This window comes from Podarcis liolepis (genome assembly GCF_965112155.1).
Source record: "Podarcis liolepis genome assembly, chromosome: 14".
Classification (NCBI taxonomy): Eukaryota; Metazoa; Chordata; class Lepidosauria; order Squamata; family Lacertidae; genus Podarcis; species Podarcis liolepis.
Window position 1 is genome coordinate 45551995 of NC_139569.1, and position 27171 is coordinate 45579165.

At 45.9% G+C, this 27171-nt stretch overlaps 1 protein-coding gene across 1 annotated transcript in view; it reads left to right on the plus strand.

Moving 5' to 3' along the window:
* Nucleotides 1–23492: 23492 nt before the first annotated feature.
* The window catches only part of INSYN1 (inhibitory synaptic factor 1), a 113844-nt gene continuing 110165 nt past the window's right edge, over nt 23493–27171 (plus strand). Inside the window, exons 1-2 of the mRNA XM_083476019.1 lie at nt 23493–24675; nt 25354–26311. Coding sequence (XP_083332145.1) covers nt 26150–26311 — 162 coding nt within the window. The 5' untranslated portion in view covers nt 23493–24675; nt 25354–26149. The remainder of the gene's footprint in view (nt 24676–25353; nt 26312–27171) is intronic.

A 27171-nucleotide genomic window follows, 5' to 3' on the forward strand; every position in this document is an offset into this window, starting at 1 on the left:
AGCTATGAGCTGTGCCGTGCAGGGCCACCCAAGACGGACAGGTCATAGCCGAGAGTGTAGACTAAATGTGATCCACCCGGAGAAGGAACTGGCAAACCACTCCAGTATTTTGCCAAGAAAACTCCATGGACATAAAAAAGGAGATACTTTGAAAAGAAAGTGAGAGATTCCAAGGCATGTTCTGGTTCATGGGGTCATGGAGAGTTGAACACGACTAAGATGACTAAACAACGGCCAACCACACTGGTACACAGGGGTGTTTTGCTGCTTTATTGCACCAGGAACCCGTAGACACAAATTTGCATATGAGAATATGGTCAATGAAAATTCATAATTTAATTGTCACCAAAAGGCCAGCTAGTTTCAACTGATATGCACCCCACTCCAGGTCACTCTTTGTCCACTGACAGATGCTGCCATCCCTGTCCTGTTGTGCATGGTGCTTCGAGTCTCCTATGAATCCTACCCCAAATCCTAGACTGGGTGTTTATTTGACAAGCATGCAGTTTGGAGAAACTACAGTGGTACCTTGGGATGCGAACGGGATCCATTGCGGAGCCCCGTTCGCATCCTGAATGGAACGTAAGACGCGACAGCGCATCTGCATGTGCGCGGGTCGTGTTTTGCTGCTTCCGCGCATGCGTGTGACGTCATTTTGAGCATCTGTGCATGCGCAAGCAGCGAAACCCGGAAGTAACACACTCTGTTACTTCTGGGTTGCTGCGGAGCGCAACCTGAAAGCGTTCAACCAGAAGCACATTCAACCCGAGGTATGACTGTATATAGACACATCCTGCCTTGTTTATTTATTACGTGTTATATTAAACGTAGTGCTAAGTTAAAGCCCCTTTGTGGTTCTGCTGGCAAAACGTTTTGTTCCAGCGGAGCATTGTTGTGCAAGAGAATGCATAAGCAAGTTGCCAGTAACTTTATTGCCCAATAGACTGCAGAATCTGTTGCACAGCTAAATTCCACTGGTGCAACTGCTGTGTTGCATTCCACAGTTGCACATTAAAACTCACCCATCTGCTTGCGCAAGAGCCCTTGCACTAGCAGACAGGCAACAACAGTCATTTGTTCTAGGTGACACACATGCTTCTCCCTTTCTATATCTTATCCTCACAACAACCCTGTGAGGTAATTCGGCTGAGAGACAGTGACTGGCCTGGTGTCACCCGGTGCAATTCATGTTGGATTTGACTCTGGGTCTCCCCGGTCCCAGTCGGACCATTCCAACGCTCTAACCACTAAGCTACCCTGGTTCCAGCTAGCCATCATGCAGCGTCCTTGAAAAAAAGTGTGCAGAGGAAGAATGCAAGGAGCTACAAAGGTAGAGAAGAGATGAAGGCTATTGCAAGGTTTGAACAAAATGTAAATGAAACAGGGAAAGCTGAGCTGATGACTCCCCCTCCCAGCTCCGTTTCACGAGGCAGCTTGCCACTTTGCAGAACTTGAAAAAAATAAAAATCTAATTAGCACACAGTCTCCTTGAGCTGGGTCAGCGGGATGGGTTTCTGAATCTGATTGATATTCTCTCCACAAAGGTCATGGCAAGGATGAGGTCAGAGCAGCCTCTGTCAAAGGCACCTTATTCCTCAGCTGCTGCTACTGCTTTCCTTCTGCACTTCACAACGCTGCTCAGCTGAGAAACACAAGTAGGGCATGCCAAACTTCTGAAAACCCAGGAGGGAGAGAGGGAATCGAAGCTTGCCTTCTTGATGGGTAAATCGTTGTGTTTTGGTTTCTCTCCATTTCTCCTTTCCCCCAATCTTAATTTCAAGCTCTGCACAGTTCCACAACAGCTTGCAAATCCTTTTTTTTTCCTTTTTCCTTTTCTAAAATGTCCTCTCGGTATTTTGGTGCTTCTTTCTCCCAATACAGTGGTAACTCGGGTTACATACGCTTCAGGTTACATACGCTTCAGGTTATAGACTCTGCTATCCCAGAAATATTACCTCGGGTTAAAAACTTTGCTCCAGCAGTGTGGTGGCAGCGGGAGGCCCCATTAGCTAAAGTGGTGCTTCAGGTTAAGAACAGTTTCAGGTTAAGAACGGACCTCCGGAACGAATTAAGTACTTAACCTGAGGTACCACTGCTTGCACATTTTTGTATGGAATTTTGACCAGCGTGTGCATTTTACCTGAATTTTTGCAGGCATTATTGGGTGGGGAAACTGCATTGCAAAATTCAGAGAACTGTGGATTTTTCAAAGAATGCCTGCGTCTCAAGTTGTTGAGCATTTCAGGAAGTCTGAATTCGGTAGAGTCACCTTTGAGTGCAAACTGAGTTGAATTTCTCCCCTCATTCCTAGTTCAGAGCCAGCCCAAAACATATTGTTCCCAAGATGAAGGACAATATGGAACTCCTCCATCCACCTACCGAATCCATGCACAAAAGCTGACCAAACCAGAGGCTGAATTTTGGGGCAGTTCAACACCTTTTGTTCTGTTTTGGGATGGGATTCAACCACATGCCCCCAAATTCAGGTTGTTGATTGGGAGCTCTAAGTCTGCTTCTCCAAAAGATCGGACATTTTTCACATTAAGGAAAGTGACTGAAAATTGCATTGGGAAGTGTGTGTGTTGCCACAAAACCTTTGTAAACTCCCTCTCATTGCAAAAGCAGACAGGTGCTATTCCTGCTGCCTTTCCAGTACCTGATGTTCCTCTTACAACAAGTCCTCTAAAATCTTTATCCTAGTTAAGACCTGTCTTGGATTTTCAGTGATTTCATATAGTTGCTGCTGTTGTTTCAAACTGTTTATTTATATTTATAGGGTTTAAAAAAATGATTTTATATATGTAATGGTGTTCCGCCAGGCCTTTGGTCAGGGTTCAGCCTGACTCATTTTCTCTTTCTATAAGAACAAGCATGAAGGAGGTTCACAGCCCACTCATAGGGATATCAGTGGAAACAGTTGATCTTGGCAAGTATTAGCCACTTCCAATTTTAACCTGAAGATTGCCACTTGTCCAGTTTTAATTTTAATTTTAATTGTTGGAATTAATTGTGGGATGTATCTTGACTGATCACTTGTATTATGCATATTGTCTTATTTATATGATGTTAGCACTGTGGGTTAAACCACAGAGCCTAGGACTTGCCGATCAGAAGGTCGGCGGTTTGAATCCCCGCGATGGGGTGAGCTCCCGTTGCTTGGTCCCTGCTCCTGCCAACCTAGCAGTTCGAAAGCACGTCAAGTGCAAGTAGATAAATAGGTACCGCTGCTGCGGGTCGGTAAATGGCATTTCCGTGCGCTGCTCTGGTTCGCCAGAAGAGGTTTAGTCATGCTGGCCACATGACCCGGAAGCTGTACGCCGGCTCCCTCGGCCAATAAAGCGAGATGAGCGCCACAACCCCAGAGTCGGCCATGACTGGACCTAATGGTCAGGGGTCCCTTTACCTTACCTAGCCGCTCTGAGCCTGGCTTTGGCTGGGGAGGGCGGGATACAAATAAAATTTATTATTATTATTATTATTATTATTATTATTATTATTATTATTATTATTATATAATATTGTAAATGGCTTTGGGATGCTTCGTGAGAAGCATTTCACAAATGGATTAAAGGGGGGGGGAGGAAGAAGAATTAAGCGGTGAGCATGTCACTTACCTGGCCTCCGCTGGTGCAAAAGGGGTATTGAACAGGATGCCAGGAACCCACCTGACTAATTTGTGTGCATTTCTCCCTCCCTGGTTACTAGCCTGGGAACTAGGCTGAGCAGTTCTTGCTAAGCCCACCTACCCTCTCTTTCAAGCACATCCGCTGTTTGCCCAGCTAAAATACACTGTGCTCCCTGCTCGGCGCCTGCTCTTCTCACACAGGGGTGATTAATAGAGTTTCTCTGGTAAAACAAAAGGCCATTAAGACCTTTTAATATTTGCTTTCCTTACTCCCTGCCTACTTCATTTCATAGCTCAACGCAAGTTCTGTGTGTTTTCTTCCCTCCATGAGGAATTAATAAGTGAGGAAAAGCTATATTGATTTTGGAGGCAGGCGCTGTTTCCCAGAGTTTGGATGAGAGTCGCGAAGCAGTGGGAGCAGCAGCCCCCTTGCCCACCCCATTTATTCATCTCACATGAGCTTGTCTTGCGGCAATGTCAGCTCTTGGCAGATGGCATTGCACTGCAAGGGGGAAAGATCCTTGCCGGCCTCCAATGAATGACAAGGGGAAGCTGCAGATCAGTGCTTCTTAGTGCTGCCCCCAACTGGGGATATTTTGTCATGACGTCATCCATGCTAGGAAGACATATTCTGTGACTCCTCCTACTTCCATTTGCTTCCGGGGTAGGGATGCCATACGTCCGGAATTTCCCAGGCATAGCTGGAATACTGCAGTCAGAAGCAGTGCCCGGACGGAAATCGCAAAAAAAAAAATGTCCTGGAAAATCCAGAAGAAAAATAGTAGTAGTGATAATAATAATAATAATAATAATAATAATAATAATAATAATAATAATAATATTTTATTTATATCCCGCCCTCCCCAGCCGAAGCTGAGCTCAGAGCGGCTAACAACAATAAAAGTAACACAGCATTCTAAAATCAATTCATTCTAAAATCAATTCAAAATCAAATTAATGGAACCATTGGGCTAGAGTTCTATGAAGATTACCAAAGGAGGGAGTCAGGCTGTGCCTTGGCCAAAGGCCTGGTGGAACAGCTCTCTCTTGCAGGCCCTGTGGAAAGTTGTTAAGTCCCACAGGGTCCTAGTCTCTTGTGACAGAGCAGATCAGGGCCACAGCTGAAAAAGCCCTGGCTCTGGATGAGGCCAGCCTAACCTCCCTGTGGCCCAGGACCTCCAAGATGTTTTTGTTTGAAGACCGTAAGGTCCTCCGTGGGACATACGAGGAGAGGCGGTCCCGTAGGTACGAGGGTCCTAGGCCGTATAGGGATTTAAAGGTTAAAACCAGCACCTTAAACCTGATCCTGTATTCCACCGGGAGCCAGTGCAGCTGGTATAGCATCAGGTGAATGTGATCCTGTGGTGAGGACCCCGTAAGGAGTCTCACTGCAGCATTCTGCACCCGCTGGAGTTTCTGGGTCAGTCTCAAGGGCAGCCCCACCTAGAGTGAGTTACAATAATCAAGTCAGGAGGTGACCGTCACGTGGATCACAGTGGCTAGGTCAGGTCCATGGCAACCAGTGTCAGCAGTGTCGTTTTTTTTTTATTTCCCTTTAAAATAGCTCTTCTTTTTTTGCTCAGCTTTGCCAAAGAAAGCTCAACAACTTTTGTGTCCAGGTTTCGTGTTTTGAAATATGGCAACCCTTTTCCTGGGCCACATCCGTGCTATACAGTGGTACCTCAGGTTACATATGCTTCAGGTTACAAACGCTTCAGGTTACAGACTCCACTAACCCAGAAATAGTGCTTCAGGTTAAGAACTTTGCTTCAGGATGAGAACAGAAATTGTGCTCTGGCGGCACGGCGGCAGCAGGAGGCCCCATTAGCTAAAGTGGTGCTTCAGGTTAAGAACAGTTTCAGGTTTAGTACGGACCTCCGGAACGAATTAAGTACTTAACCCGAGGTATCTTTAAAACACATGGCTTTCCCCAAATAATCCAAGGAACTGTATTTTATTAAGGGTGCTGGGAATTGCAGTTCTATGATGGGTAAGCTACAGTTCTCAGCATGCTTTTTGGTGGGGTGAAGTCTTGTGCTTCCAAGGTATGTTGTGGACCAACAAGGGAAGGGAAGGATATGTGTGCTGCTTGGTGAGCAGACTCTCTTTAAAAGCAGAATAAAACATCTACTGAATAAATATAAATCCGCACATTAGTCAGGAAGTTGTAGATCAGGTCTGTTCATACTGGAATTTGCAAAGAATGAATTAATATATTCTCAGCAGGTCTCAGAACAGCTGCTGGAATTCAGTGCAACCCCAAGCTAGAAGCTGATAGCTGTCCCCACATCTTTCATAGATAATCTTCAGGGAGAGGGAACTTGACAAACTCTTGAAAAAGTGACTGGCACAGAAATCAAAGTACCAAAAGGAAACAAATTTGTTCTGCAAATAATTGTGCTTAATTAGAAATTATATCTTTTCCTGCTGACAGGTGGCAAGAGAATGCCTTGAAGATTACACAGGGATGCGCTGAAGACCATGAAAGAAAAAATGTGAGCAGTGAAACAGGTAGCACACCAGCGGCGCCCACAGATGCTGCTAAGTTCATGCATTCATAAACTTGCTTTCTGCTTCTGGGAATCAAGAGGACTGCTTCTGTGTGCTGCCCTCTAGTGACTGGAGGTCTAGTAGTGCAGACCTAGCTCTTCAAACTATGGGTCAAGGGTACCCAAAACTCAGTTGTGTCCCATCCTAAGCTGATGAAATAATGTCATCACTCACACTATGGGATTTCCTCCCTGTGAAGCTGATCTTGTGTCCTCCCCCCACCCCCAGCATCCTTCCAGTTAAAAACAAACTTCTTCATCCATTTTTTTCAGCAAATGGTTCTGATGTTATATGAGGTAAAGGGACCCCTGACAGTTAAGTCCAGTCGCGAACGACTCTGGGGTTGCGGCGCTCATCTTGCTTTACAGGCCGAGGGAACCGGTGTTTGTCCGCAGACAGTTTTTTTGGGTCATGTGGCCAGCACAACTAAGCCGCTTCTGGCAAACTAGAGCTGCACACAGAAACGCCATTTACCTTCCCGCCGGAGTGGTACCTATTAATCTACTTGCAGTTTTTGGCATGCTTTCAAACTGCTAGGTTGGCAGGAGCAGGGACCAAGCAACGGAAGCTCACCCTGTCATGCGGATTTGAACCGCCGACATTTTGATCGGCAAGCCCTAGGCTCAGTGGTTTAGACCACAGCGCCACCCGTGTCCCGATGTTAAGTATTGGGTATTTAGACTGGAAAGGCCATAGCGTCCCAGGTTCAAACCCTGACATCCTTAGATAGGACTGGGACAGATCCTGGACTGAAATCCCCTAGAGCCAGGCTGTGTACACAACTCTGAGCTATTTAGACCAGTGGCCTGGCTCAGGATGAGGCATTTGGCTGGCTAGTATGTAAACAAGATAGTGAAGGAGATGGGTCTTTCATTCTCCTATGTTCCTAGATAAACCAATCCATTGATGCGCCATTTTTCTTTTCAATAACAATGTTGCATTTTATGAACTTGCAAACCATCCTGGGATCACTTGAGAGGAAGGGCAAGGGAAAACTGCAATTAATTAATTTATAATGTTGCATTCTTTTAAAAATCCAGGTTTTGGTGTCGAAAACCTGAGAAGGAGACAGAGAAACACACAGAGAGAGAGGATAGGAAGAAGCAAAGGAGTGGGGCATATATCTGGGCAGCAAAGGATTCCCAAGTACTGGAATAATTCTGGCTACCTAGGCCAGGCACTTAGGCTGAGGACCTTGCCTGGGCAGTGATAGTCATTCCTGGTTCATGGCTTTCTCTGACTCTGGGTTCTGAATTCTGCTTTGGATGCAGAAGACCCCAGTTCATTCATTCTCCAGGCAGGGTGGGGAATCTCCCCTGGAGAGTCGCTGCCAGTTAGTGTAGACCAGTGCTTCCCAAATTTGGGTGTCCAGTTGTTTTTGGACTACAAATCACATCATCCCTAGCTAGCAAGTCAGGAGTGATGGGAATTGTAGTCCCAAAACAGCTGGACACCAAGTTTGGGAGACCCTGGTGTAGACAATACTGAGCTAGAGGGATCAGTGATCTGACTTGGCATAAGGCAGATCTCTCTGTTCCTATGTCCAGGTTCCTATGATCCTTGCCTAGGGAACTCAAGCCTTCCCTGCTTCTATGGGAGGAGAGAAGAAGAGAAGGCTGAGTCTGAGGCTCTTGTTTGAGGACACGCAACAAACTTGTCTGTGATTATATTTTGTGCATCTCTCCACTGCTTTGTACCTGTTACTGCAGCTTTTCAGACAAACTGTGCTAATTTGGCTGGCAAAACACTGTCTGTCTTGCTTGGGAACTGAATGTCACAACTTTGCCAGCATGTTCTGAATTTTGAAATCCCACAGAGATTAGTGTTGCAAGAGCGAGACGTCAGATGAGTCTACAAACGTACAAAATATATGACAACTAAATGTGGAAAAACCTGCTTTTTCCCTCCCTCCCTCCCTCCCTCTCTCTTTGAGGGGGGTGGGGAAGCTACAGGGAAAACACATGTTTTGACATTGCTCTTTTAAATGGTTTATTCCAAAGTGCTGTCAATCCTTTCCCCCCAAGTAGTGCATGTAGTAACCAGGCTCTTTTTGGCACACAATCCTTATTTAATAATTAAAATATGTCCATACTACCTTTCCTGTACAAGAACACAGCAATGCATATGGGAGCGGGAAGCGAAAGTACAATGCAATTACAGTTCAGAATAAAAATGGCAGCTGCCAGGCCAACAGCAAATAAGCTTTTAAAAAAAACCCCAGATAATATTAGTGGCCAGCAATGACTTCCGCAAATTGATGGCTTTTCAGCAAGCACTGAAATAGCACCAATGAAGACCTTTGCCATGATTAGGGGCAGAGATGGTTCCACAGAAAGGGTACCACTCCTGTAAAAGCCCTCCCTTTTGTTGCCTCTAAACAGAATTATGCAGGTTGTAGTGTAACAATCTTGGTGACCACCAAGCTGGTTAGACCCAAGGACAGGATGGGGAACCTTTGGCCCTCCAGATATTGTTGACTTAGAGCTCCCATCAGCCCCAGCCAGCCAGGCCAATGCTTATGGGTGGTGGGAGTTGTAGTCCATCAATAATAATATTATAATAATAATTTATTATTTATACCCCACCCATCTGGCTGGGTTTCCCCATTTGGTAGGTCACAGCTTCTGCACCCCTGGTTTTGAGCTTTGGAGATCAACACTGAAACCTTGCAGTAAAAGGTAAAAGGTAAAGGACTCCTGGATGGTTAAGTCCAGTCAAAGGTGATTATGGGGTGTGGCACTCATTTCGCTTTCAGGCTGAGGGAGCCAGCGTATGTCCACAGACAGCTTTTTGGGTCATGTGGCCAGCAGGACTAAACCGCTTCTGGTGCAATGGAACACCGTGACAGAAACCAGAGTGCACAGAAACACTGTTTACCTTCCCGTCGCAGCAGTTCCTATTTATCTACTTGCACTGGCGTGCTTTCGAACTGCTAGGTTGGCAGGAGCTGGGACAGAGCAGTGGGAGTTCACTCCATTGTGGGGATTCGAACTGCCAACCTTCTGATCAGCAAGCCCAAGAGGCTCAGTGGTTTAGACCACAGCGCCACCCGCGTCTGAAACCTTCCACCTTGCACTCTAGCATATTGGCAGCCAGTGCAGCTCCTTGAAGAGCAGCGCAACATGTGCACTGCTCTGGCTACATTGTCAGCTGGATTCTATGCACAGCTGGATCCCATGCACACATCACCACCAGGGAGCTTAGTTGTGTCATACTCCACACAGGGCGAGGTTGAGCATACACAGGCAGGCAGGCAGCAGAACAATGACTTATTGCATGTGACTATTTGAAACTGATCTCATTCTACCCACAGGTGACCTGGGGGTCTCAAATTCCAGTGGCGCCCTATGTGACACCAAAATCCCCCCCCCCACCTCTCACCTTCCAGTCTATGTCACAGTTGTGGCGCCCCCTGCAGTGCCCCCAAGGCTCTGCGACTGGACCAGTCACAGTCTCCTAAATGTGCCTGTCAGGGAACTGACATCAGTGCCGGAGGGAGAGAGCAAAATCCAGAGGGATTCCGGAGAGCGTCCCGGGATTGGGAGAGGCAGCCCATCCTCTGGGGAAGAGAATCAGTGTAGCACCAGTGGAGAAGGGGGGCAGATGGGGGAAGCGGCGATTCGGTCCCATGACTCCTTGCCGGGGACCAGCGGGGAGAGTAGAGGTCCTCCGCTGCCAACGCCCTCCTTGCGCAGAAGGCTTCCGCGCAGAGAGAGTAGGAGGAGACTAGGCATCAAAGAGCTTCTTTGCTGAAAGAAGTTTAAGAAACGCCCACTGACGGATTCTGCCAGCGATTGAGACAGCCATGGGTGAGTGGCTGTCTGGACAGAAAAGGTTCACTTAGGCAACCCAGCCAGGTGTTGGCACCGGCTTACGCACGAGCAACCCCTAGAACCATTACAGTGCCTGGTTCTGCACAGTTTCCTAATTCTAAGTCCTCCAGAATCATCATATATTAATATATAGCCACAGAATAAGGACAGTAGCAGAGGGTTTGGAAAGTGTCATTTGCTAATATATAATCCTGATGAAACACAGAGTTGCAGGGGGAGGTCAAGCTCAGAATATTTAGTAAAGCATTGTCTTAAACTACAGCCAAGCTATATCTTGTTCAATTTGTCATCGCCACCACCTAGCTATGGCTGGATCACACTATTTCCATTCCATGCCAGTTTCACATGCAATCAATCACAGGTCCGTTTCATCCCCTTTTCACATAGATTTTGAAGAGAGAGGAAAACACGCACAAAAATCACTTTAAATTGTATGCACTTTTCTCTTTAAAGAAGCATTGTTTTCCTAAATCAGGGGTGGGAAACCTCTAGCCCTAGAGTTGGTGCTAAACTACAACTTCCATAAGACCCAGGAAGCTTGGTCAATGGCCAAAGATGATGGGAGTTGTAGTTCAGGAACATTTAATTTGCTACCTTTACCTAAATGTTGCATTTTTGTATGCTTTTCAGTGCATTTTTCTCCCGAATATGCATTTTTGTAACAGCTGTTTTCTTTAAAATATGCCTACCTGTGCTCATATTCTGAGAGAAACTGCATTAGAAAATCCAAGTAGATGCACCGTCCAATTTATAGCTGTATTGCAACCTGCATTTAAGTTCAGGGCTGGCAAATTTGCTTTTACATCACTATCGCCATCATCTTTCAGTATCTAACATCCCACGCCCTAGAACGTTGATCAGCAGTAAGAAGAGGTGATCCAAATTAGCATTTGAGAGCTTTGCCCAAAGCTTTTTCCATGTTAATTAAGTCAAAGGCATCCTTCAAATAACAAAGGTCATAAGTAAGTAGCCCTTTCTTGCTTGAGCATGTTTGTTAATTAGGGGAGCCAAAATTGCTGTCCTTAGTTTAGTAAGTTTTCAACTTTATATTAACAAGCATGGCATGACCATCAACTGGCTGAGTCTCATCAGCTAATGGCAGATTGGGCTCAAAATTTATATCCAGTTATATACTATATTTCTCTGTGTGTATGTGAACAATCCAAGTCTCCTGGAAACTCTATCACATTTGACAAGCAACCATGCAAATGACCACTTAAAACTATGGTGCCCAGTCTTGAATCCTGCAAAATAAAATTAAGAAACCATCACTCTGTGCTCTCTCTGCTTCGTGCTCTGAACCACTGCGCAACAAATGTGTTTTCCCCTTCACTATAATGCAGGTCTAAAAATGCCTATACCATTTTCACCTTTTGGCCAAAGTGGATGAAACTGACAAGCACAGGAGCTCCACCAGAGTGGATTAAGCCTGTCAAATTTCAGATGAGTAGGTCCAGCATCCTATGGCTAGCCAGAAGCTTCTGGAAAAAACACAAGCAGAACAAAAACTTGCTCCCTAGCAACAGGCATTCTGTGGCATATCGCCTCTGAGCATGGCAGTTTTGTAGCCACTCAGGCTAATAACCTAATTGTCATGTATTCATTTCTGATGGGTACACTGTTACCTGGCTGGCTTCTAAGATACCAGGGTATGCAGCCTGGTTCTTGGAGTATTTATGAACAGCCAGAATGATGAAGAACCAGTGGTACCACAAAGGCGAAGCTAGGGGGAAACTGGGGCTGAACCACACCTTCTGGGGCTTTACCCAGCAAGATACAACAATGGGCCATGGAGCACCATGATCTCTTTTCCCAGCTTCCTGCTTCAGCAGATGACATCATAGGTTAGAACCCCAACGCCATAGGATCCAGGAGAGTAGGAAGTCTCAGCTTGAGGAGAATAACAAGAATGAAGATAACACTGAACATGTCTGCAGGGAAATGAAAATCCTGGCAGTTCTTTCATTCCTCTGAGGCTGGTGCGCCATCACCACAATCTGAAGTGCATTTATTGATTTCATAATGCTTTTAAGAAGCTCATTATTATAGAGCACTGGAGCCATTGATTCTAGTCCAGGGCAGCTCAGGAGGGATGGAAAAGTCAAAGTTCCTGACTGCTTAGCAAATTCCATTTGGGATGCCCTCTCATTACTCAAAGAAGATCTGAGTGGTCACCGTATCTATAAAATGTAGCTCTGGCTACCACTCAGGAAGGCTACAAGGATTCATGGTATGCCTCTTAACAGCAGCTGCAGGAAAAGGGCAACAATGAGAGAAGACTATTAACTGCAAGCCCTGCTTGTGGCCTCTCTGGAGGCATCAGGCTGTGGGAAATGGTATGCTAGACCAGACGGACTTCCATCTGATCCAGCAGGGCTTCTATTATTAGCATTCAATGTCACTTTTCAGCAATGCTGAAATATTTGGAGAGGGAGAGAGAAGGTTTTCAACACCCCCAGTTTTTAAGACAAACCACCACCATCCCTTAGAGCCACAAAATATAGTACAAGACACCATGTAGTGTGTGGTGGCTATTGTTTATTTTGACCCCATTCTTCAAGAAAAGCTGGGGAGGAATCATATTTTCCCCTCCTTCACTTTATCCTATATAATCACTCTGAGGTCATCCAGTTTGTTTTGCAGCTGAGCAGAGATTTGAAGCTGAATTGAAGCTTCAGTGTAATACCACACTAGTGTAACACCACACTAGTCAGTGTACCGCATGGGCTCTTGAGTGCATTTGTGATGCTATAGTGAAGCTGTGGCCCTTTATATTTTCCAAACTCCCATAAACTCCCAACTCCAGATGCCATAGAGGAGGACTAGTGAGGGATGTGGTTTGAGAAGAAGAAGCATGAACTGGGGAGAACCCTACAAGCCAGATAGAGAGCCCAGGGGGGCCATATTCAGCTCACTAGTCTTCAACATGCATGGTCTTAAAGGATGCTCTCAGAAATACCCTCTGGATACGCCATCTTCCCCAGTCATGGTTCATTGGAGGAGTCCTCCTCTGATAAGGAAGTCTCATCTATTTCCAGCTGCACGAGCTGCCAGACCCTGATACACTGATGCAACCCCCGTTTCCCTAGGTTGGAATCCAGTTGTGGATCTACATAGAGACCTTGAAGACCAGTAATGTTTGCTACATTCTCATTCCTTTCCTGTTCCTGAAGACCAAAAGTACTGAGTCCATGAGAGGCATACGTAGCTACTTTATTTCATGCCAGAACAATGGTCCATCTAGCCCAATTAGAGCAGATAGAACAGCAAAAGCAAGCCCATATTCTCTCCATCACAAATCATTAGAATATCAAAGGCTGCTCGAGTACTAACACAATCCCTGCCTATATATCATCATTAGTTGAGTTTAACGGCTTCCATGACTAGTGGAACAAAAAAAAAAAGTTCAAAAAGATATTTAAACATCTGGGTCAAGACAGTGCTAAAACAATATACAATTGACTGGGAAGAACAAAGTTGGCACCAATTGCTACAAATGCAAGTACAGAAATACTTGCTAGTGATCTGCAAGGCGACATAACCTCCAATATGTCACTGATGAAAAGAGAGACACATTGTGGATGCTTGAAACGCCCCATCTTCTCACATCTTCCGGCAGTAAGAATGACAAAGGCTCTTTGACTGCTGTATCCATTTAACTAAAAGCCCTTCCTGACTTGGGTTCTGAAACAAGAGGTGCTAGTAAACTGACTCTAAGAGTTGTTGCAATAATACTTAAAACTAACGGTTTTTTTCTGAGCTGGGCTCAGAAAAACCAGCCTGTATAGCATGCCTTTCGCTAGCATTTTAGCTGTCCTTCAGTTCACTAGAGCTCACCAGCAGCAAAGCATACCATATTTTTCGCTACATAGGGCGCACCGGCCCATAGGATGCACCTAGTTTTTTTGGGGGGGGAATAAAGGGGGGGATTTATCCCCCCCCCCCAGCCTCCAAACCAGGTCAGGGAACAGCGGGATGGCGGTGCTGCGCCTTGGGACGGGAACTCCCGCGGAGCTCCCAAGGCTTGTGGATAGCTTCCTGAAGCCTGGAGAGCGAGAGGGGTCGGTGCGCACCGACCACTCTCGCTCTCCAGGCTTTGGCGAAAGCCTGCATTTGCCCCATAGGACGCACACACATTTCCCCTTGATTTTTGGAGGGGAGAAAAGTGCATCCTATAGGGCGAAAAATACAGTAGCTGCCCTTACAAAGTGGCGGGGGGCTGGCTTGCACCCTTTGAATCATTCCAAATCAGTCAGCATTCCTCCATCCTGCTTGCAAAAGGAAGAAAAATGAAAAGCCCCCCACCCTCTGTGGTTTTCTATTCTTGTTTGTTAAATTTTGCAAACTTGCCCCCCCAAAATGTGGGGGAGGCACCGCCCTGCCTGCCCCCCCCCCACACACACACACTATTCCACTGGGCAGACACACTACAGCTACTGAAGAAGGTTGCCACCTGCAATTCAGAGACTCACCACATGGAGCAGCCACACAGAGATCTAGCAGCTTTTGACAGCTGCTCGCATTTACTTCTACAGTGGTACCATGGGTTACAGATGCTTCAGGTTACATACGCTTCAGGTTACAGACTCCGCTAACCCAAAAATAGTACCTCAGGTTAAGAACTTTGCTTCAGAATGAGAACAGAAATCATGCTCCGGCGGCGTGGCAGCAGCAGGAGGCCCCATTAGCTAAAGTGGTACCTCAGGTTAAGAACAGTTTCACGTTAAGAACGGACCTCCGGAACGAATTAGGTACTTAACCCAAGGTACCACTGTACAACGTTTGAGAACCATTTCTTACATTTACATGACAAGAACAGAGTGCTCTCAACAGCTGCGGGCCAACTATTCTTTTGTTGAGCTGACTTAAAGCCCATAATTAGAAAATCTCTTTGGAAAATGTGGGCAAAATATAAGAAACTGTTGGAACCTAAAAAACCCCGGTGGACCTCTCCGATAGAAGCCACGGCTGTAAAAGGGAAAAATGCAAAAGGTGAATGGGCAACGTATAGAGTGCTAATAGAATAAGAAAACAATAAATTAAACCTGAAGAAATTTGACGAAATTACAGTGTACGTGACAGGTTGGCTACAATATTTTCAAATAAACGAGAGATTGAGTACTGACAAACGAAAAGGATATGAAAAATAAATACAAGATTAGAAAAAGAATTAATTCAGACTAAAAGAAAACACATCTCCCAGATGTACAACCTCCTCCTCACTTGGGAGGTTAAACAGGAGGAGGTGAAGAGTGCAATGATATGTTGGGCCCAAGACCTTGGTCACAATATCCATATGAATCAGTGGGAGAAATTATGGAGGAAGGATATTGCACTGTAACTCTCATCAGCACCAGTCAGCATGGCCAATAGACATGGATGATGGGAGATGAAGTTCAATGATATCTGGAGGGCAGCAGGTTCTCCATCCCTAGTTAGTTAGGGAAGATTTAATTTATTAAATTCATTTTTAATTTTTGATTGTGGGGGGGAACAACCCTCAAAAAACACACACGATAACACTGAGAAAAATTCACAATGCTAATTTATAACGTACAATGGTTAAACCGGTTTAAATCACCTCAACTTTCTACGCAACTGGGTAAAAACAAAAAAGGTAAAGGACCCCTGACAGTTAAGTCCAGTCGCTAACAATTCTGGGGTTGCTGTGCTCATCTTAATTTACAGGTCGAGGGAGCCGACGTTTGTCGGCAGACAGTTTTTCCGGGTCATGTGACCAGCATGACTAAGCCGCTTCTGGCGAAACCAGAGCAGCGCACGGAAATGCCGTTTACCTTCCCGCCGGAGCGGTACCTATTTATCTACTTGCACTTTGAGGTGCTTTCAAACTGCTAGGTTGGCAGGAGCAGAGACCAAGCAACGGGAGCTCACCCTGTTGCGGGGATTCAAACCTCTGATCTTCTGATCGGCAAGCCCTAGGCTCTGTGGTTTAGACCACAGCACGACCCGCGTCCCTTATATTTAAAGTAAGAACAGCTAAAAACATGGGGGGGGTGCAACCATTAAAAAACCAATTAAACTTAAAAAAAATCTATTAATGGTTCCTGCTATAAAAAGTTCCCCATCTTTTGAGGTGCTGCAAGATTCGCTTGGTTTTGCTGCAATAGGCAAGCATGGCTGCCACTCTGGAATGGAATATGAGCGACCCCCTTCTTGCTCTAGCCCCAGGTTGAGAGAACATGAAAAAATGGAGGAAAGCATTCAGACTGTATTAGTCAGTGCTTTTTTCCCTAGAAAAATAGGTGCTGGCAGTTCTCCATCCTTAGCTTAGGACATGGTCTCCTGGTAGCTGAGGCCCTCTCTGTGGTTGTGAAAGTGAAATTCATCAGAGCTTGGACAACTGAAAAGCAGCTAAAAGGACAGAGATTGGGGAGGGTGTGAGAGAGAAATAAAGATCATTTGACAATTTAGAAGTGGCAGAGAGAGGGAGGCATGCGCAGCACATTGCATTAGGATGTACACACAGGATTTTCTTTTTTTATGTAAACATTTATTGACTTCTCAGTCATAAAGGACATTGTTTTTTATTCCTCAAACAAACTAAAGAAACGAAAACTTAACTATAAAAAACCTACACAACTAAATGTTACTTAAAAAAACAAAAAACCTCACTGATATGTACTCAGAGTCCTGCAGTGATTTCATGCTCTTTATTGCAGCTTGTAAAACAGTGAATGAATCCCCCCCCCCCCAAACCTCAGGCTTTTATATACATTATTTACACAATAATGTCCCATCTGATTGGTTGATTCTGCTTCCCTCCTGGAGCCTGATTGGGCTGCTACTGCAGGCCAACCAGTTGTTACATTCTAGGATCCTACTAGCCTGTTGTTCTAGGATACAAGCTTAGCACATAACACTCACCCTCTTACTCTCAGAGATCTCTGCCCGCAAAAGGTGGCAAGGATGGAGCCATGAGACAGAGACAGATGCAGGCAGAATAAAAAGGCTGGAATGGATCTGGAATTGATCTGAACTTCATCCTGCATTTACAGTGGTACCTCTGGTTGCGAACGGGATCAGTTCCAGAGGCCCATTCACAACATGAAAAGCCCGCAACCTGAAGCACTGTATCTGCGCGGGTGTGCGGCGCGATTTGTGTGCATGCGTGAAGTGTGATTTAGTGCTTGTGTGTATGCGCAAGCGGCGAAACCCAGAAGTAACCCTTTCTGGTACTTCTGGGTCGCTGCGGATGCAACCTGAAAGTACGTAACATGAAGCAAACACAACATGTATCTCTCTTTGCTTCCCTTTGTTGCTCCCCCACCATTGCTTCCCTGTGGGGTTGTGGCAACTGAGGGAGCTGGGCTGCCCCTCTACTCTCTCCTCCTTGCCACAATGCCTGTGTTGTTGTTGTTGTTGTTGCTGCTGCTGCTGCTGCTGCTGCTGTTGTTGTTGTTGTTGTTGTTGTTTTTAAAAAGAAACCATTGGGGTGTGTCTGGGCACACCCAGCGCACCCTGTATGCCGGGTGTGCGTAATAGTAAAGACTGGAAGCACTAAACAGAAAGGAGCAAAAATAACATATCATTGGAAACTCTTTGTTCCTGAGAGAGCAAAATATCCAATGAATCATATTCTAAGAAAAATCATAAATAAACAGAGAGGGAAGATGGGGAGGGAGAGAGAGAGAGAGCAGAGAGTATTTGATGAAAAGCCATAAAATGCACCTCTCATAACAATTCAGGGTGATTAATCCATCAGTGGTTCCTAGTCACCAGTTCTGAAGCTGCAGCCTACACTACGGAATAATCAACCCTACCCTTCAACACGAAGCATCTCAGCAGCTTCTCTGTTAGGAGTTGGAAAGGGAATGAGCACTAAGATCAGATTGCCTGCCTGGTTTTCACACAACTCTTTGGATCCGTACCTGGCTGTCATGATACCCTCTTACACAGGTGTAAATCGGGGGGGGGGGGTCACACAGCACCCTCTTAGCACTCACAGCTGTAAGCTGCAATGTTCTATCTGCTTTATTTACCTGTTCTATGCTAGTCTATCCTGCTCTCTCTCTCTCTCTCTCTCTCTCTCTCTCTCTCTCTCTCTCTCTCTTCCAAGAAGATGTTCATTCCTTAATTTAAAGATATGCAGGCAGACCATAATTATCTTATAATAAAGTGAAGCCTCACAGGTGAAATGTGTTTGGCAAAGATGCTTTACCTTGTGCACTGAGTAGTGCCTTAGCGTTCATGCGCACATGTTTATGGAGATGTGTGCTAGACTCAAGTCTCTTTCATGTGTTCCTTTCATGAAGGGGCAAAGGACCTAAAAAGGGGCATCAAGGCCACACCTCTGGGCCTGAACCTGACAGTGTGGAGGGCAGGCTTTTTAACAGCATGACACTCATTCTCTGCTTAAATACAGTCAAACCTCAGTTGTCGAACATACAGTGGTACCTCAGGTTAAGAACTAAATTCGTTCTGGAGGTCCGTTCTTAACCTGAAACTGTTCTTAACCTGAGGTACCACTTTAGCTAATGAGGCCTCCCACTGCTGCCACACCGCCACAGCACGATTTCTTTTCTCATCCTGAAGCAAAGTTATTAACCTGAGGTACTATTTCGGGGTTAGTGGAGTCTGTAACCTGAAGCGTCTGTAACCTGAAGTGTCTGTAACCCGAGGTACCACTGTAATCCATTCTGGAAGCCCGTTCGGCTTCTAAAATGCTTGACAACCAAGCTTCCTGCACCCAAGCGGAAGCCGCGTCGGATGTTCAGCTTCCGAAAAACATTAGAAAATTGGAACACTTACTACTGGGTTTTTGGTGTTTGGGAGCCGAAACATTCCAAAATGGAGGTGTTTGGGAACCGAGGTTTGACTGTACAAGAGGCCTATCAGTATTGGCATTCCATGAGCTTTTGAGGATGCACTTGTTTACAAAGGCCTTTTCTTGATCTCGCCACCTAAATCCACAGTTTGAATTGCTGTGTTGTTTTAACAGGACTGTTTTATTTTGCGTTTTAGTTATGGGTCTTTATATTTAAATGTTTGAATTTTCAACACTTTGCCAACTTCTCGGAGGATCATTTTGTCATGAAGTGGCTTATAAAATGATGCTGAGTGCTCCTCACAGCCTCACCCCTGCTGGCTAGGTATGTTGGAGAAGAAGAAGAAGAGTTTGGATTTGATATCCCGCTTTATCACTACCCTAGGGAGTCTCAAAGCGGCTAACATTCTCCTTTCCCTTCCTCCCCCACTACAAACACTCTGTGAGGTGAGTGGGGCTGAGAGACTTCAGAGAAGTGTGACTGGCCCAAGGACTGGTGGAGGAGCGGAGACGCGAACCCGGTTCCCCAGATTATGAGTCTATCGTTCTTAACCACTACACCACACTGGCAGTCCGATGAAAAGAGGAATGGGAATGGGAATAGCCGGTGTTTCCTTATTTGTCCCATGTCTGGAATGGAAATCAATCCAGTGAATATGATTGGTATTTTCTGTTGTTACTGCTTTCAGTCCACAAATGATAGGCAATTGATTACACCCACACCCACACACACACACCTCATTTGCATTGTGTTTCCTTTACATTGAGATGTATGGGGTGGAATAATGTGATTTATGGAACCTACGTTATGTAAATTGTATAGGTTACATTATGTAATTATGCAATCATGCTAATTGCACAAGTTATGTAATTTTGCCACAGTGGGCCACAAGTTGAACGTTTTTTTGGGCAGAAAACATCTTTCAGCAGAATGGTAACAGTGTTGCATGGGACAAATACAGGGTAGAATGCAAAAACAATGCCTTCTTATTACATCTCTACTGCTGGCATGGATGTCTGTGCGCATTTTTGAGGGAGTCTCGGATTGTGTGAATGTAACATTATGCCTAGAGGATATTAAAGGCTAAATACTCCAAATGGGATCCCTTTGATGTTCAAATGCTCCAGGTAGATGCTTTGTGAATGATGAAGGGGTAGGATGAGTGGAGAAGAACATAACAGATCAACTCAATCAGCAAAGCTCATGAGTGGAATTAAAAATCCCAGCATTTCTACCCTGAAGTGGTTGGCTTGTTTCTGAGCCGGTACAGATCACAGGTGGTAGTATCATTAAGTGTTGGTCAGAAAAGGGCACATTAGTTGTGTCTGAAGCTGAAGCCTGGATAGCATACAAATAAGTGCTTAATCCCATCTTCCATGCCTGGAATTATATAAAAGGAAGAGAGGGCGAGGAGCAGGGAGCAAGGAGCTAGGGGCTTATCACGGACTTGGCTTCAAGCTCAGAGTCAGAGGAGGCTGAGCTGGCCTTCTGAGTACCAGCCATGGGGGGATCTGGACAGAACGTAGGGTCTATACCAAATATATTTTACCATGATTGAATGAGAAAAATATTCCAAAGTGAGTCTCCTTCCCAAAAACATATTCATTGGAAAATCTCACTTTCCTTTTTGAAACTGTCTTATGACTTCTTGCAGGTACTTCTTGCAGGCGTCTGTCTGGTCCAAGCTTTCATGATTTCAGGAGTGAATACAGTGGTACCTCAGGTTACATACGCTTCAGGTTACAGACTCCGCTAACCCAGAAATAGTGCTTCAGGTTAAGAACTTTGCTTCAGGATGAGAACAGAAATCGTGCTCCGGCGGTGTGGCAGCAGCAGGAGGCCCCATTAGCTAAAGTGGTGCTTCAGGTGAAGAACAGTTTCAGGTTAAGAACGGACCTTCGGAACGAATTAAGTACTTAACCCGAGGTACCACTGTAAAAGGAAGGCTGCATGTGGTATCATTTCATGTGAGCCCTACCACCTCTTGAACCTGCCCCTTACTTCTGTCCAGTCTGGAGTCATTTCCTTCCTGCTTGTTTCCTCCTTATGACAGATTTTTATAATGTTTCTCCACCTTGCCCCATGTTTCAAAACAATAGGAAGGAGGAGTATTCCATTAGATAAAAATAACATGGGGTGTGTTTACTTTTTCCTTGTTGTATGGACTTGGGGGAAATAATTTTTTTCTCCATTTGTCTGAGAACAAATTGGTAGTCTTCTACACTGTGTGTTGAGAGGTGACGGCACAACAAAATCATAAAGGAGTTGATTTCATTTGCTTTCCGTCAAGCATCCAAAAGGAGGCAAATACTGTCTCCTCCATCTCGGAAACCTTTGTGCCTAGCTGATTGACGATATCTTCAGAGGCATCCCAGCTGATGCAAATTGGAACAGACCTGCCAAAAACCAGGGGAAGTTACACAAAAGTCACATGACAGTTTTGACTCAAAACGGTGGCCAATGTCCCAGCATTGACAAAAACCTCAGGAACCCTCAGGCCAAGTCTGGCAACAGTTTCTCAAGAGGCACTGAATACACAGAGAACAACTGGACAAAAAGGCAAACCGTTTCCCAAAATATATAGTAGATTAGTCATTATTATTATATAGCATGTTATAGGTAACAAACGAGTAACGTTTAGGACACACAAAGAAGAAAAGAAATAGCCATTCCAGAATGGAAAAAAAAGAGAAGAATCTTTTAATGAGAAATTCATGGTCAGATAACAGTCCTGATTAATACGCCAATCTTTTTTCAGAAAAACACATTGTTTACTAAAAGAACATATCCATATATGTCAGTACAGTGTATTAACTAACCCGATTTATTTCCATACCTTGTAAGTACCCTGCATTGATCTAATCAAATGCTGTAAATTTAAAAAATGTGTGTTTCGTATTAAGCAATGTTCTTTGCTATATCCCTTAAACTTAATCCAATTAACCATAAAAATACCCTGCCTTTGTTTTTCTGTTTTTAGTTTGATGTAGTATGCTAGTTTGACCATTACAGCAAACTCCCCCACTTTATCAATCCTCTCCATAATGGATGGTATTGTTGTTAAGCACCATTTTTTGCACAGTAGATTCTAGGTGACACCAATATGTAAGAAGGCAGTTCCTTCCATATAATTCAATAAAAATAACACTGGATCTATGGGCATGCTAAAATCCTTCTTAGCTGAATATTATTATTCTTTTACCACTAGTCAGTCCCTGGGTCCATCTGTAGCTCCTTCTGTCCCCTCGGTCTTCAGCTTTGAACCTGGACAATGGGCACAATCCAAGCCCTTTTGCACTCGGCTGGGAGTGTGTGAGGATTGGGTGGAGATTCCAGAGCATAAAGGCTGGTGGGAGTGCCCCAATGGGAAGTGGCAGGAAGTCCCAAAGTGGGGAGGGCTGTCTAGAGATCCTATCTTAGTCTGATGGCCCATTGCCAACAATGTGCAACTTTGACATTCACTGTGCAGAGTTTAAAAACACACAGGGCTCCTACAGAATCATAGAATTGTAGCATTGAAAGGGACCCTGCGGATCACCTAGTCCAGGGGTTGGCAAGGTTTCCGGCCATGGGCCAGATCACTCCCACAGAGGTTGTCCGTGGGCCGGACTGGCGCATTGCCATGGCAGAAATTGCGCCTGCGCATGCCCAGACACTGGAAACCGCACCTGTGCAGAAGCAATTTCTGGCATCTGGATATTTACAGATGTGATTTCTGGTATCTGCGAGTGCACAGATGTGATTTCTGGCTCCGCTTGGCGAGTCCCTGTGCCACGCCATGCTGGTTTAGCACAGTGCACAGGGGACTCACTCAGTGGGCAGCTTGGTTCAGGGGCGACTCGTGGGCCGGTAAAATGGTCTTTGTGGGCTGCATCCAGCCCATGGGCCACACATTGTGAACCCCTGATCTAGTCCAACCCCCTGCAACACAGGAATATGCAGCTGTCCCATGAAGGGATCGAACCTGCAACCTTGGTCTTATCAGGACCGTGCTCGAAGCAACTGAGCTATATATTCAGCATCCCCCCCCATTTGCTTGCACAGAGCTTGCATGGTGGTTAGACTATGTCCATTCATTATTGAGCACTTGTTTTGATCTGTTTGGAGAACATTTATATGACAATTGAGAATTCATCCTGAATTTGTTCTGATTTTCATATGGGGTGTTTTGATATCTTCTGATTGTTCATTTTTATTTTTTCTTTATTGAATTTATATACCTCCCTATACCTGCAGGTCCCCAGGTCGGTTCACAGAATAAAATCAGAATATAAAATAACAAAACACATAATCAAAACAAAAACAAAAACAACCCATCTCACACTTTTCAATGAAGTTCCCCATCACTCTCCAAGCTACAAAAAAGGATATATATATATATTTAAGTGGATTTCTTTCACTGGGGAAAGAGAGCGTTTTAATCCACTTTAATTGTGCAAGTCTGCTCTTTTGACGTGTGTTTCCATCCCTCCTGGAAAATAGTGACAGTCTGGAGACACCCGCAACCCCCCCCACTCACCCCCCCACACACAGTTGATCACTTTTGAAGATGGCCCTAGAAATAGTTAAAAGCCAAACAGATGGAAACGTTCTGCTTGCAGCCTGGATTTTTCCAATGCTCTGGCCCTTTAAATCCCCCTGTTCTGCCAAGGCTCCACCCCATTTTCTGACACAGCACAAGCCAAGCATCTTTAAGCTGAGCAATAGCCGTCAAGCTGGCAGGCTGTGAGGATGCTGGGGAGACCAGGACAGTTCTCCACAGATTACTAGGGACATGGACATGGACCAGGCAGCTACGCACGCACATCCTTGCCGAGCAGCCAGCACAAGACGCTCAAGCACTCTCCGGGAGATCTGACTTGCAAGAGGAAAGAAGAAGCCTCTCTCTCTCTTTCTGCCCACTTGCATGGCTCTCCCTTCAGATGAAGCACTGGGCATCATAAGTCGGACACTAGCATCCCACTGCTGTCAGTCAAGGCAGAACTGGAGAGCTCTGAAGCTTTAAGGAAGAAGAGTGTGCTTCTCTTCTCCTCCCCCTCCCCATCCCTTTCTGCCACCGTCTTCCTAGCTTCAGGAAAGGACTCCTTCGCCAGGATGTGAGCAGCATCTGAGCTCAGCTACTTATGGGTCCAAAGGCAGCACAGAAGTGGTCTCCTGGATTGCACTGCCCTGCTGAATAGCTCCAAGGGTGGCCGGCCAGCCGGCTGCTGGCAAGAAGCTGACCTAGCAACATCCTATGCCCTAAAAACAGGGGATGGGGTAGGGAAAAGGACACTGACTTCCTCTTCCTCTTCTTCTTCTTCCTCCTCCTCCACCTCTTCCCCAAGACATCTTCAACTGGAGGAGCCATGTCACCTGTGGACTGGAGACCAGGGCCCTTGGACTGGTGGAGACATTCCCTTCTGCTATGCAGATGGAAAGCCTGCACAGACAGAGCTTCTGAACTGAACTGATTAATCTCCCCAGCTGGTTGGCTAGCTGGCCACAGGGAGGGAGCGGGGGCTTTTTCTCTCTATTCATGCGGGGAGTGGGTACAGTTTCCTATTCTTCCTCCCCCCCTCCTTCTCTCTCTCTCTCTCTCTCCTCCATACTTGAAGGAAACCAGAAGGGCAATAATCACGATTCATCCATGTGCAACTGAAGGGTTAATCTGAGAGACGTGGAAGTGTATGTGCATGTGTGTCGATACCCTGGATTTGATTTTCTTTTTTTAAAAAACTGGATATACCTCACCACTCATGTCCAGGCTCAGCCAGCTTTGGGGAAAGGAAAGAGGACCCAGGAATCTGCTTGTGACATCCAAAGCCATGGAAGGAAGAGAGAGGAGGGGTCCGCTTGGAGCAAGAGGGTTCGACAGGCTACGGAAGCAGCCGCCTTGCTAGTAAGTTGGCTTTTTAAGTCATCATAGTGGGTCAAAAAGCAGCTGTCCTTTTCCTTTCGCAGAGGATTTTTGAAAATATTATTTTTATGACCCAGTCGAGCCCATGCAGGCACTGCTGTCTGAGGGCCTAGAAGGAGATAGCCTTTAGGGGAAGAAATATTTTGGGGGGTTGGAGGAATGCTAAAGTTTATATCTGATGGCCAGCAGAAAGGGATGTGCAAGGAATGTGTGAAAATCAGTGTGCGTGCACACACACATACACGAACTATTTATGTTTGAAGTCTTCTCTTGGTGTGTGGGGGGGGGAGGAATGTGATCCCAGTGTTTTGTGGTCTTGGGGTGCTCCTTGCCCAAATGACTGATCTGTCAGGACAAAGCTTGACCTGCTTGGAAGGTGGTGGAGTTTGTGGGGCAAGACAAAGGAGTGGTCCCAGAGCCTGGGTGATCCTTCTCAAGGGATCTCTGCTAATTAGATCGCTACCTGGTGCTTCTCCATGATGAAAAGAGGGTGATGGTCTTCGGGGCTCCCAGGGATTCTGGAAGTTAGCACAGGAAAGACCTGGTCCAAGCTGGTTATTAAGTGATTTAGAAGATTCCTGGCATTTTCCAGATAAGCATCCTGACTATTCTGATTCCCCCCCCCCTCTCTCTGTCTCTCTCTTTTATCCCTCCATGCAGGAAGTGGTGTGGAATTCTTTGTGCTTCCAGCATCTCACGGGTGCCCACTTTCTATGCTTAAAACCACGTTTGTCATTTTAAGGAGCTTCCTGAGATTCGTAGCAAAGAGACCTCCCAAGCTTGGCTGAGGCTGGAAGTCCTGCATAGCCCCCTAAGCCCACCAGCAATAGAGATGGCAGCGGTGCCAAAGATCTCCCGTCCCATGGGGGACCCCTCTGCGGAAGAAGTGTGGGGAAACCGCTGAGGCCAAGCAGTAAGGTCCTGCCTCCAGGATCTCCAGAGGATTCTCCAAAGGGACAGTGGTGAACTAACTGGAAGTGATGCTTTCCTTGCTGGGACAGCAAACGTGGCACAGACTGGCGTGGTTTATTGGCTTCTTTCTGCACTTTATCTAGACCCAGGCACTTCAGAGCTTGCAGAGTGGAGTGCAAATAATAAAGCCTTAACCCCCTTGGGTTGGCTGTTCATGGCAATCCCATACGACCAGCCTTGCAGTCAGATGGTCATACCAGATCTTCTATACTCAACTGGGACAGATGGGGGCTTGTCCGATTCATTCTTTGTTTGATCTCCCCACAACTGCCCTAGCTTTACTGCCCCGATCCTGCTAGGGTGGGGAGATCGCAAAGGTGGCAGGAGGTGAGCGTGTGGCTGGGGCTTTCTGGGGCAGGGTGGGTGGGCGTTAAGATGTGGAGATCTCCCCAGCCAAGAGGGGCTCCGTGGAGGCACAGTCTGGCTGGGCAAAAGCAGGATGCACCACGCAGCTCTGCCCCAGCTTCCCGGCACCCTGTGAAGGATGAACTCCCGGGGCTTGCAGGATAGGCAGCCCACTGACAACGCTACCGACAGCAGTAACACCAGCGAGAGGGAGCGCATCAGGGGGCGCATGAAAATGGTGATCGGGCAGCTTGAAGGCATCCTGCAAGAACTCAAGGAGGTGGCCAAGGAGCTCCGTGAAGTAAGTGTGGTTGGCAAATGCAAACGGGAGTGTGTGGAGTATATCTGGAGTCGTGGGGAGGAGAGGAAGGAAATGAACTGCAAGGGCCTGGTCAGGCTGCTGTAAACTAGTTGAACACAGACTAGGTGCAGAGCTAGAGAGAGAAAACGTACGTGAATTTTCAGAAGGAGCAGAGAGTTAGTGTATAGGTGAGCCTGCGGGAGAATTCCATGCCTAGCTCTGTTTTTCATCCCTGTTTTCCAAGCCCAGCTCAAGTTCTCTGACATTATATTGGTGTGTCTCACTTTAAAGGTCCCGGTTGTTTCTGTGCATGTCTTTATGCTAGTGGACACAATGCACCATAGGTGGTGGTGGCAATTTCAAGGTTGTGTAAAGATTCCGTGGGTGCCTATTTTGCTCTCAGTCATGCTGCAGCATGGGTTATGTAGTCTTTAAATGGTTGCAAAAAGGTAGGCTGCTGCTGTGTGTTTGCCCCCCCCCCCGCCCCCACAAGCTGAGGCTGGTGCGTTTCTCTCTGGGTTGAATTTGATGCCATGGGACATTGTGAGCTTACGGGATATTCTGGAGCTCAAAAGTGCTAAAGTAATCGCAAGAATGCAACTGCTTTGTCAGCAGGCAGGCATTGTAAGAATGCATAATACTAATTGATTAAGTGAGTAAACAATACCTAGTAGAGGCTTTGGAAGTAGGACAAGTTGGGCCATAATAATTTTCAGAGTGGGATTTTCAGAGTTAGGGCAAAATTGCCGTAACAGCTGCAATTTATGACGTGCATGTGCCTTTGGTGATGATCCTCTTATGGAATGAAACAGAGTAATAAGGTCATGCCACATTCTTAGAAATTGTTTTCTGCGCTGCCC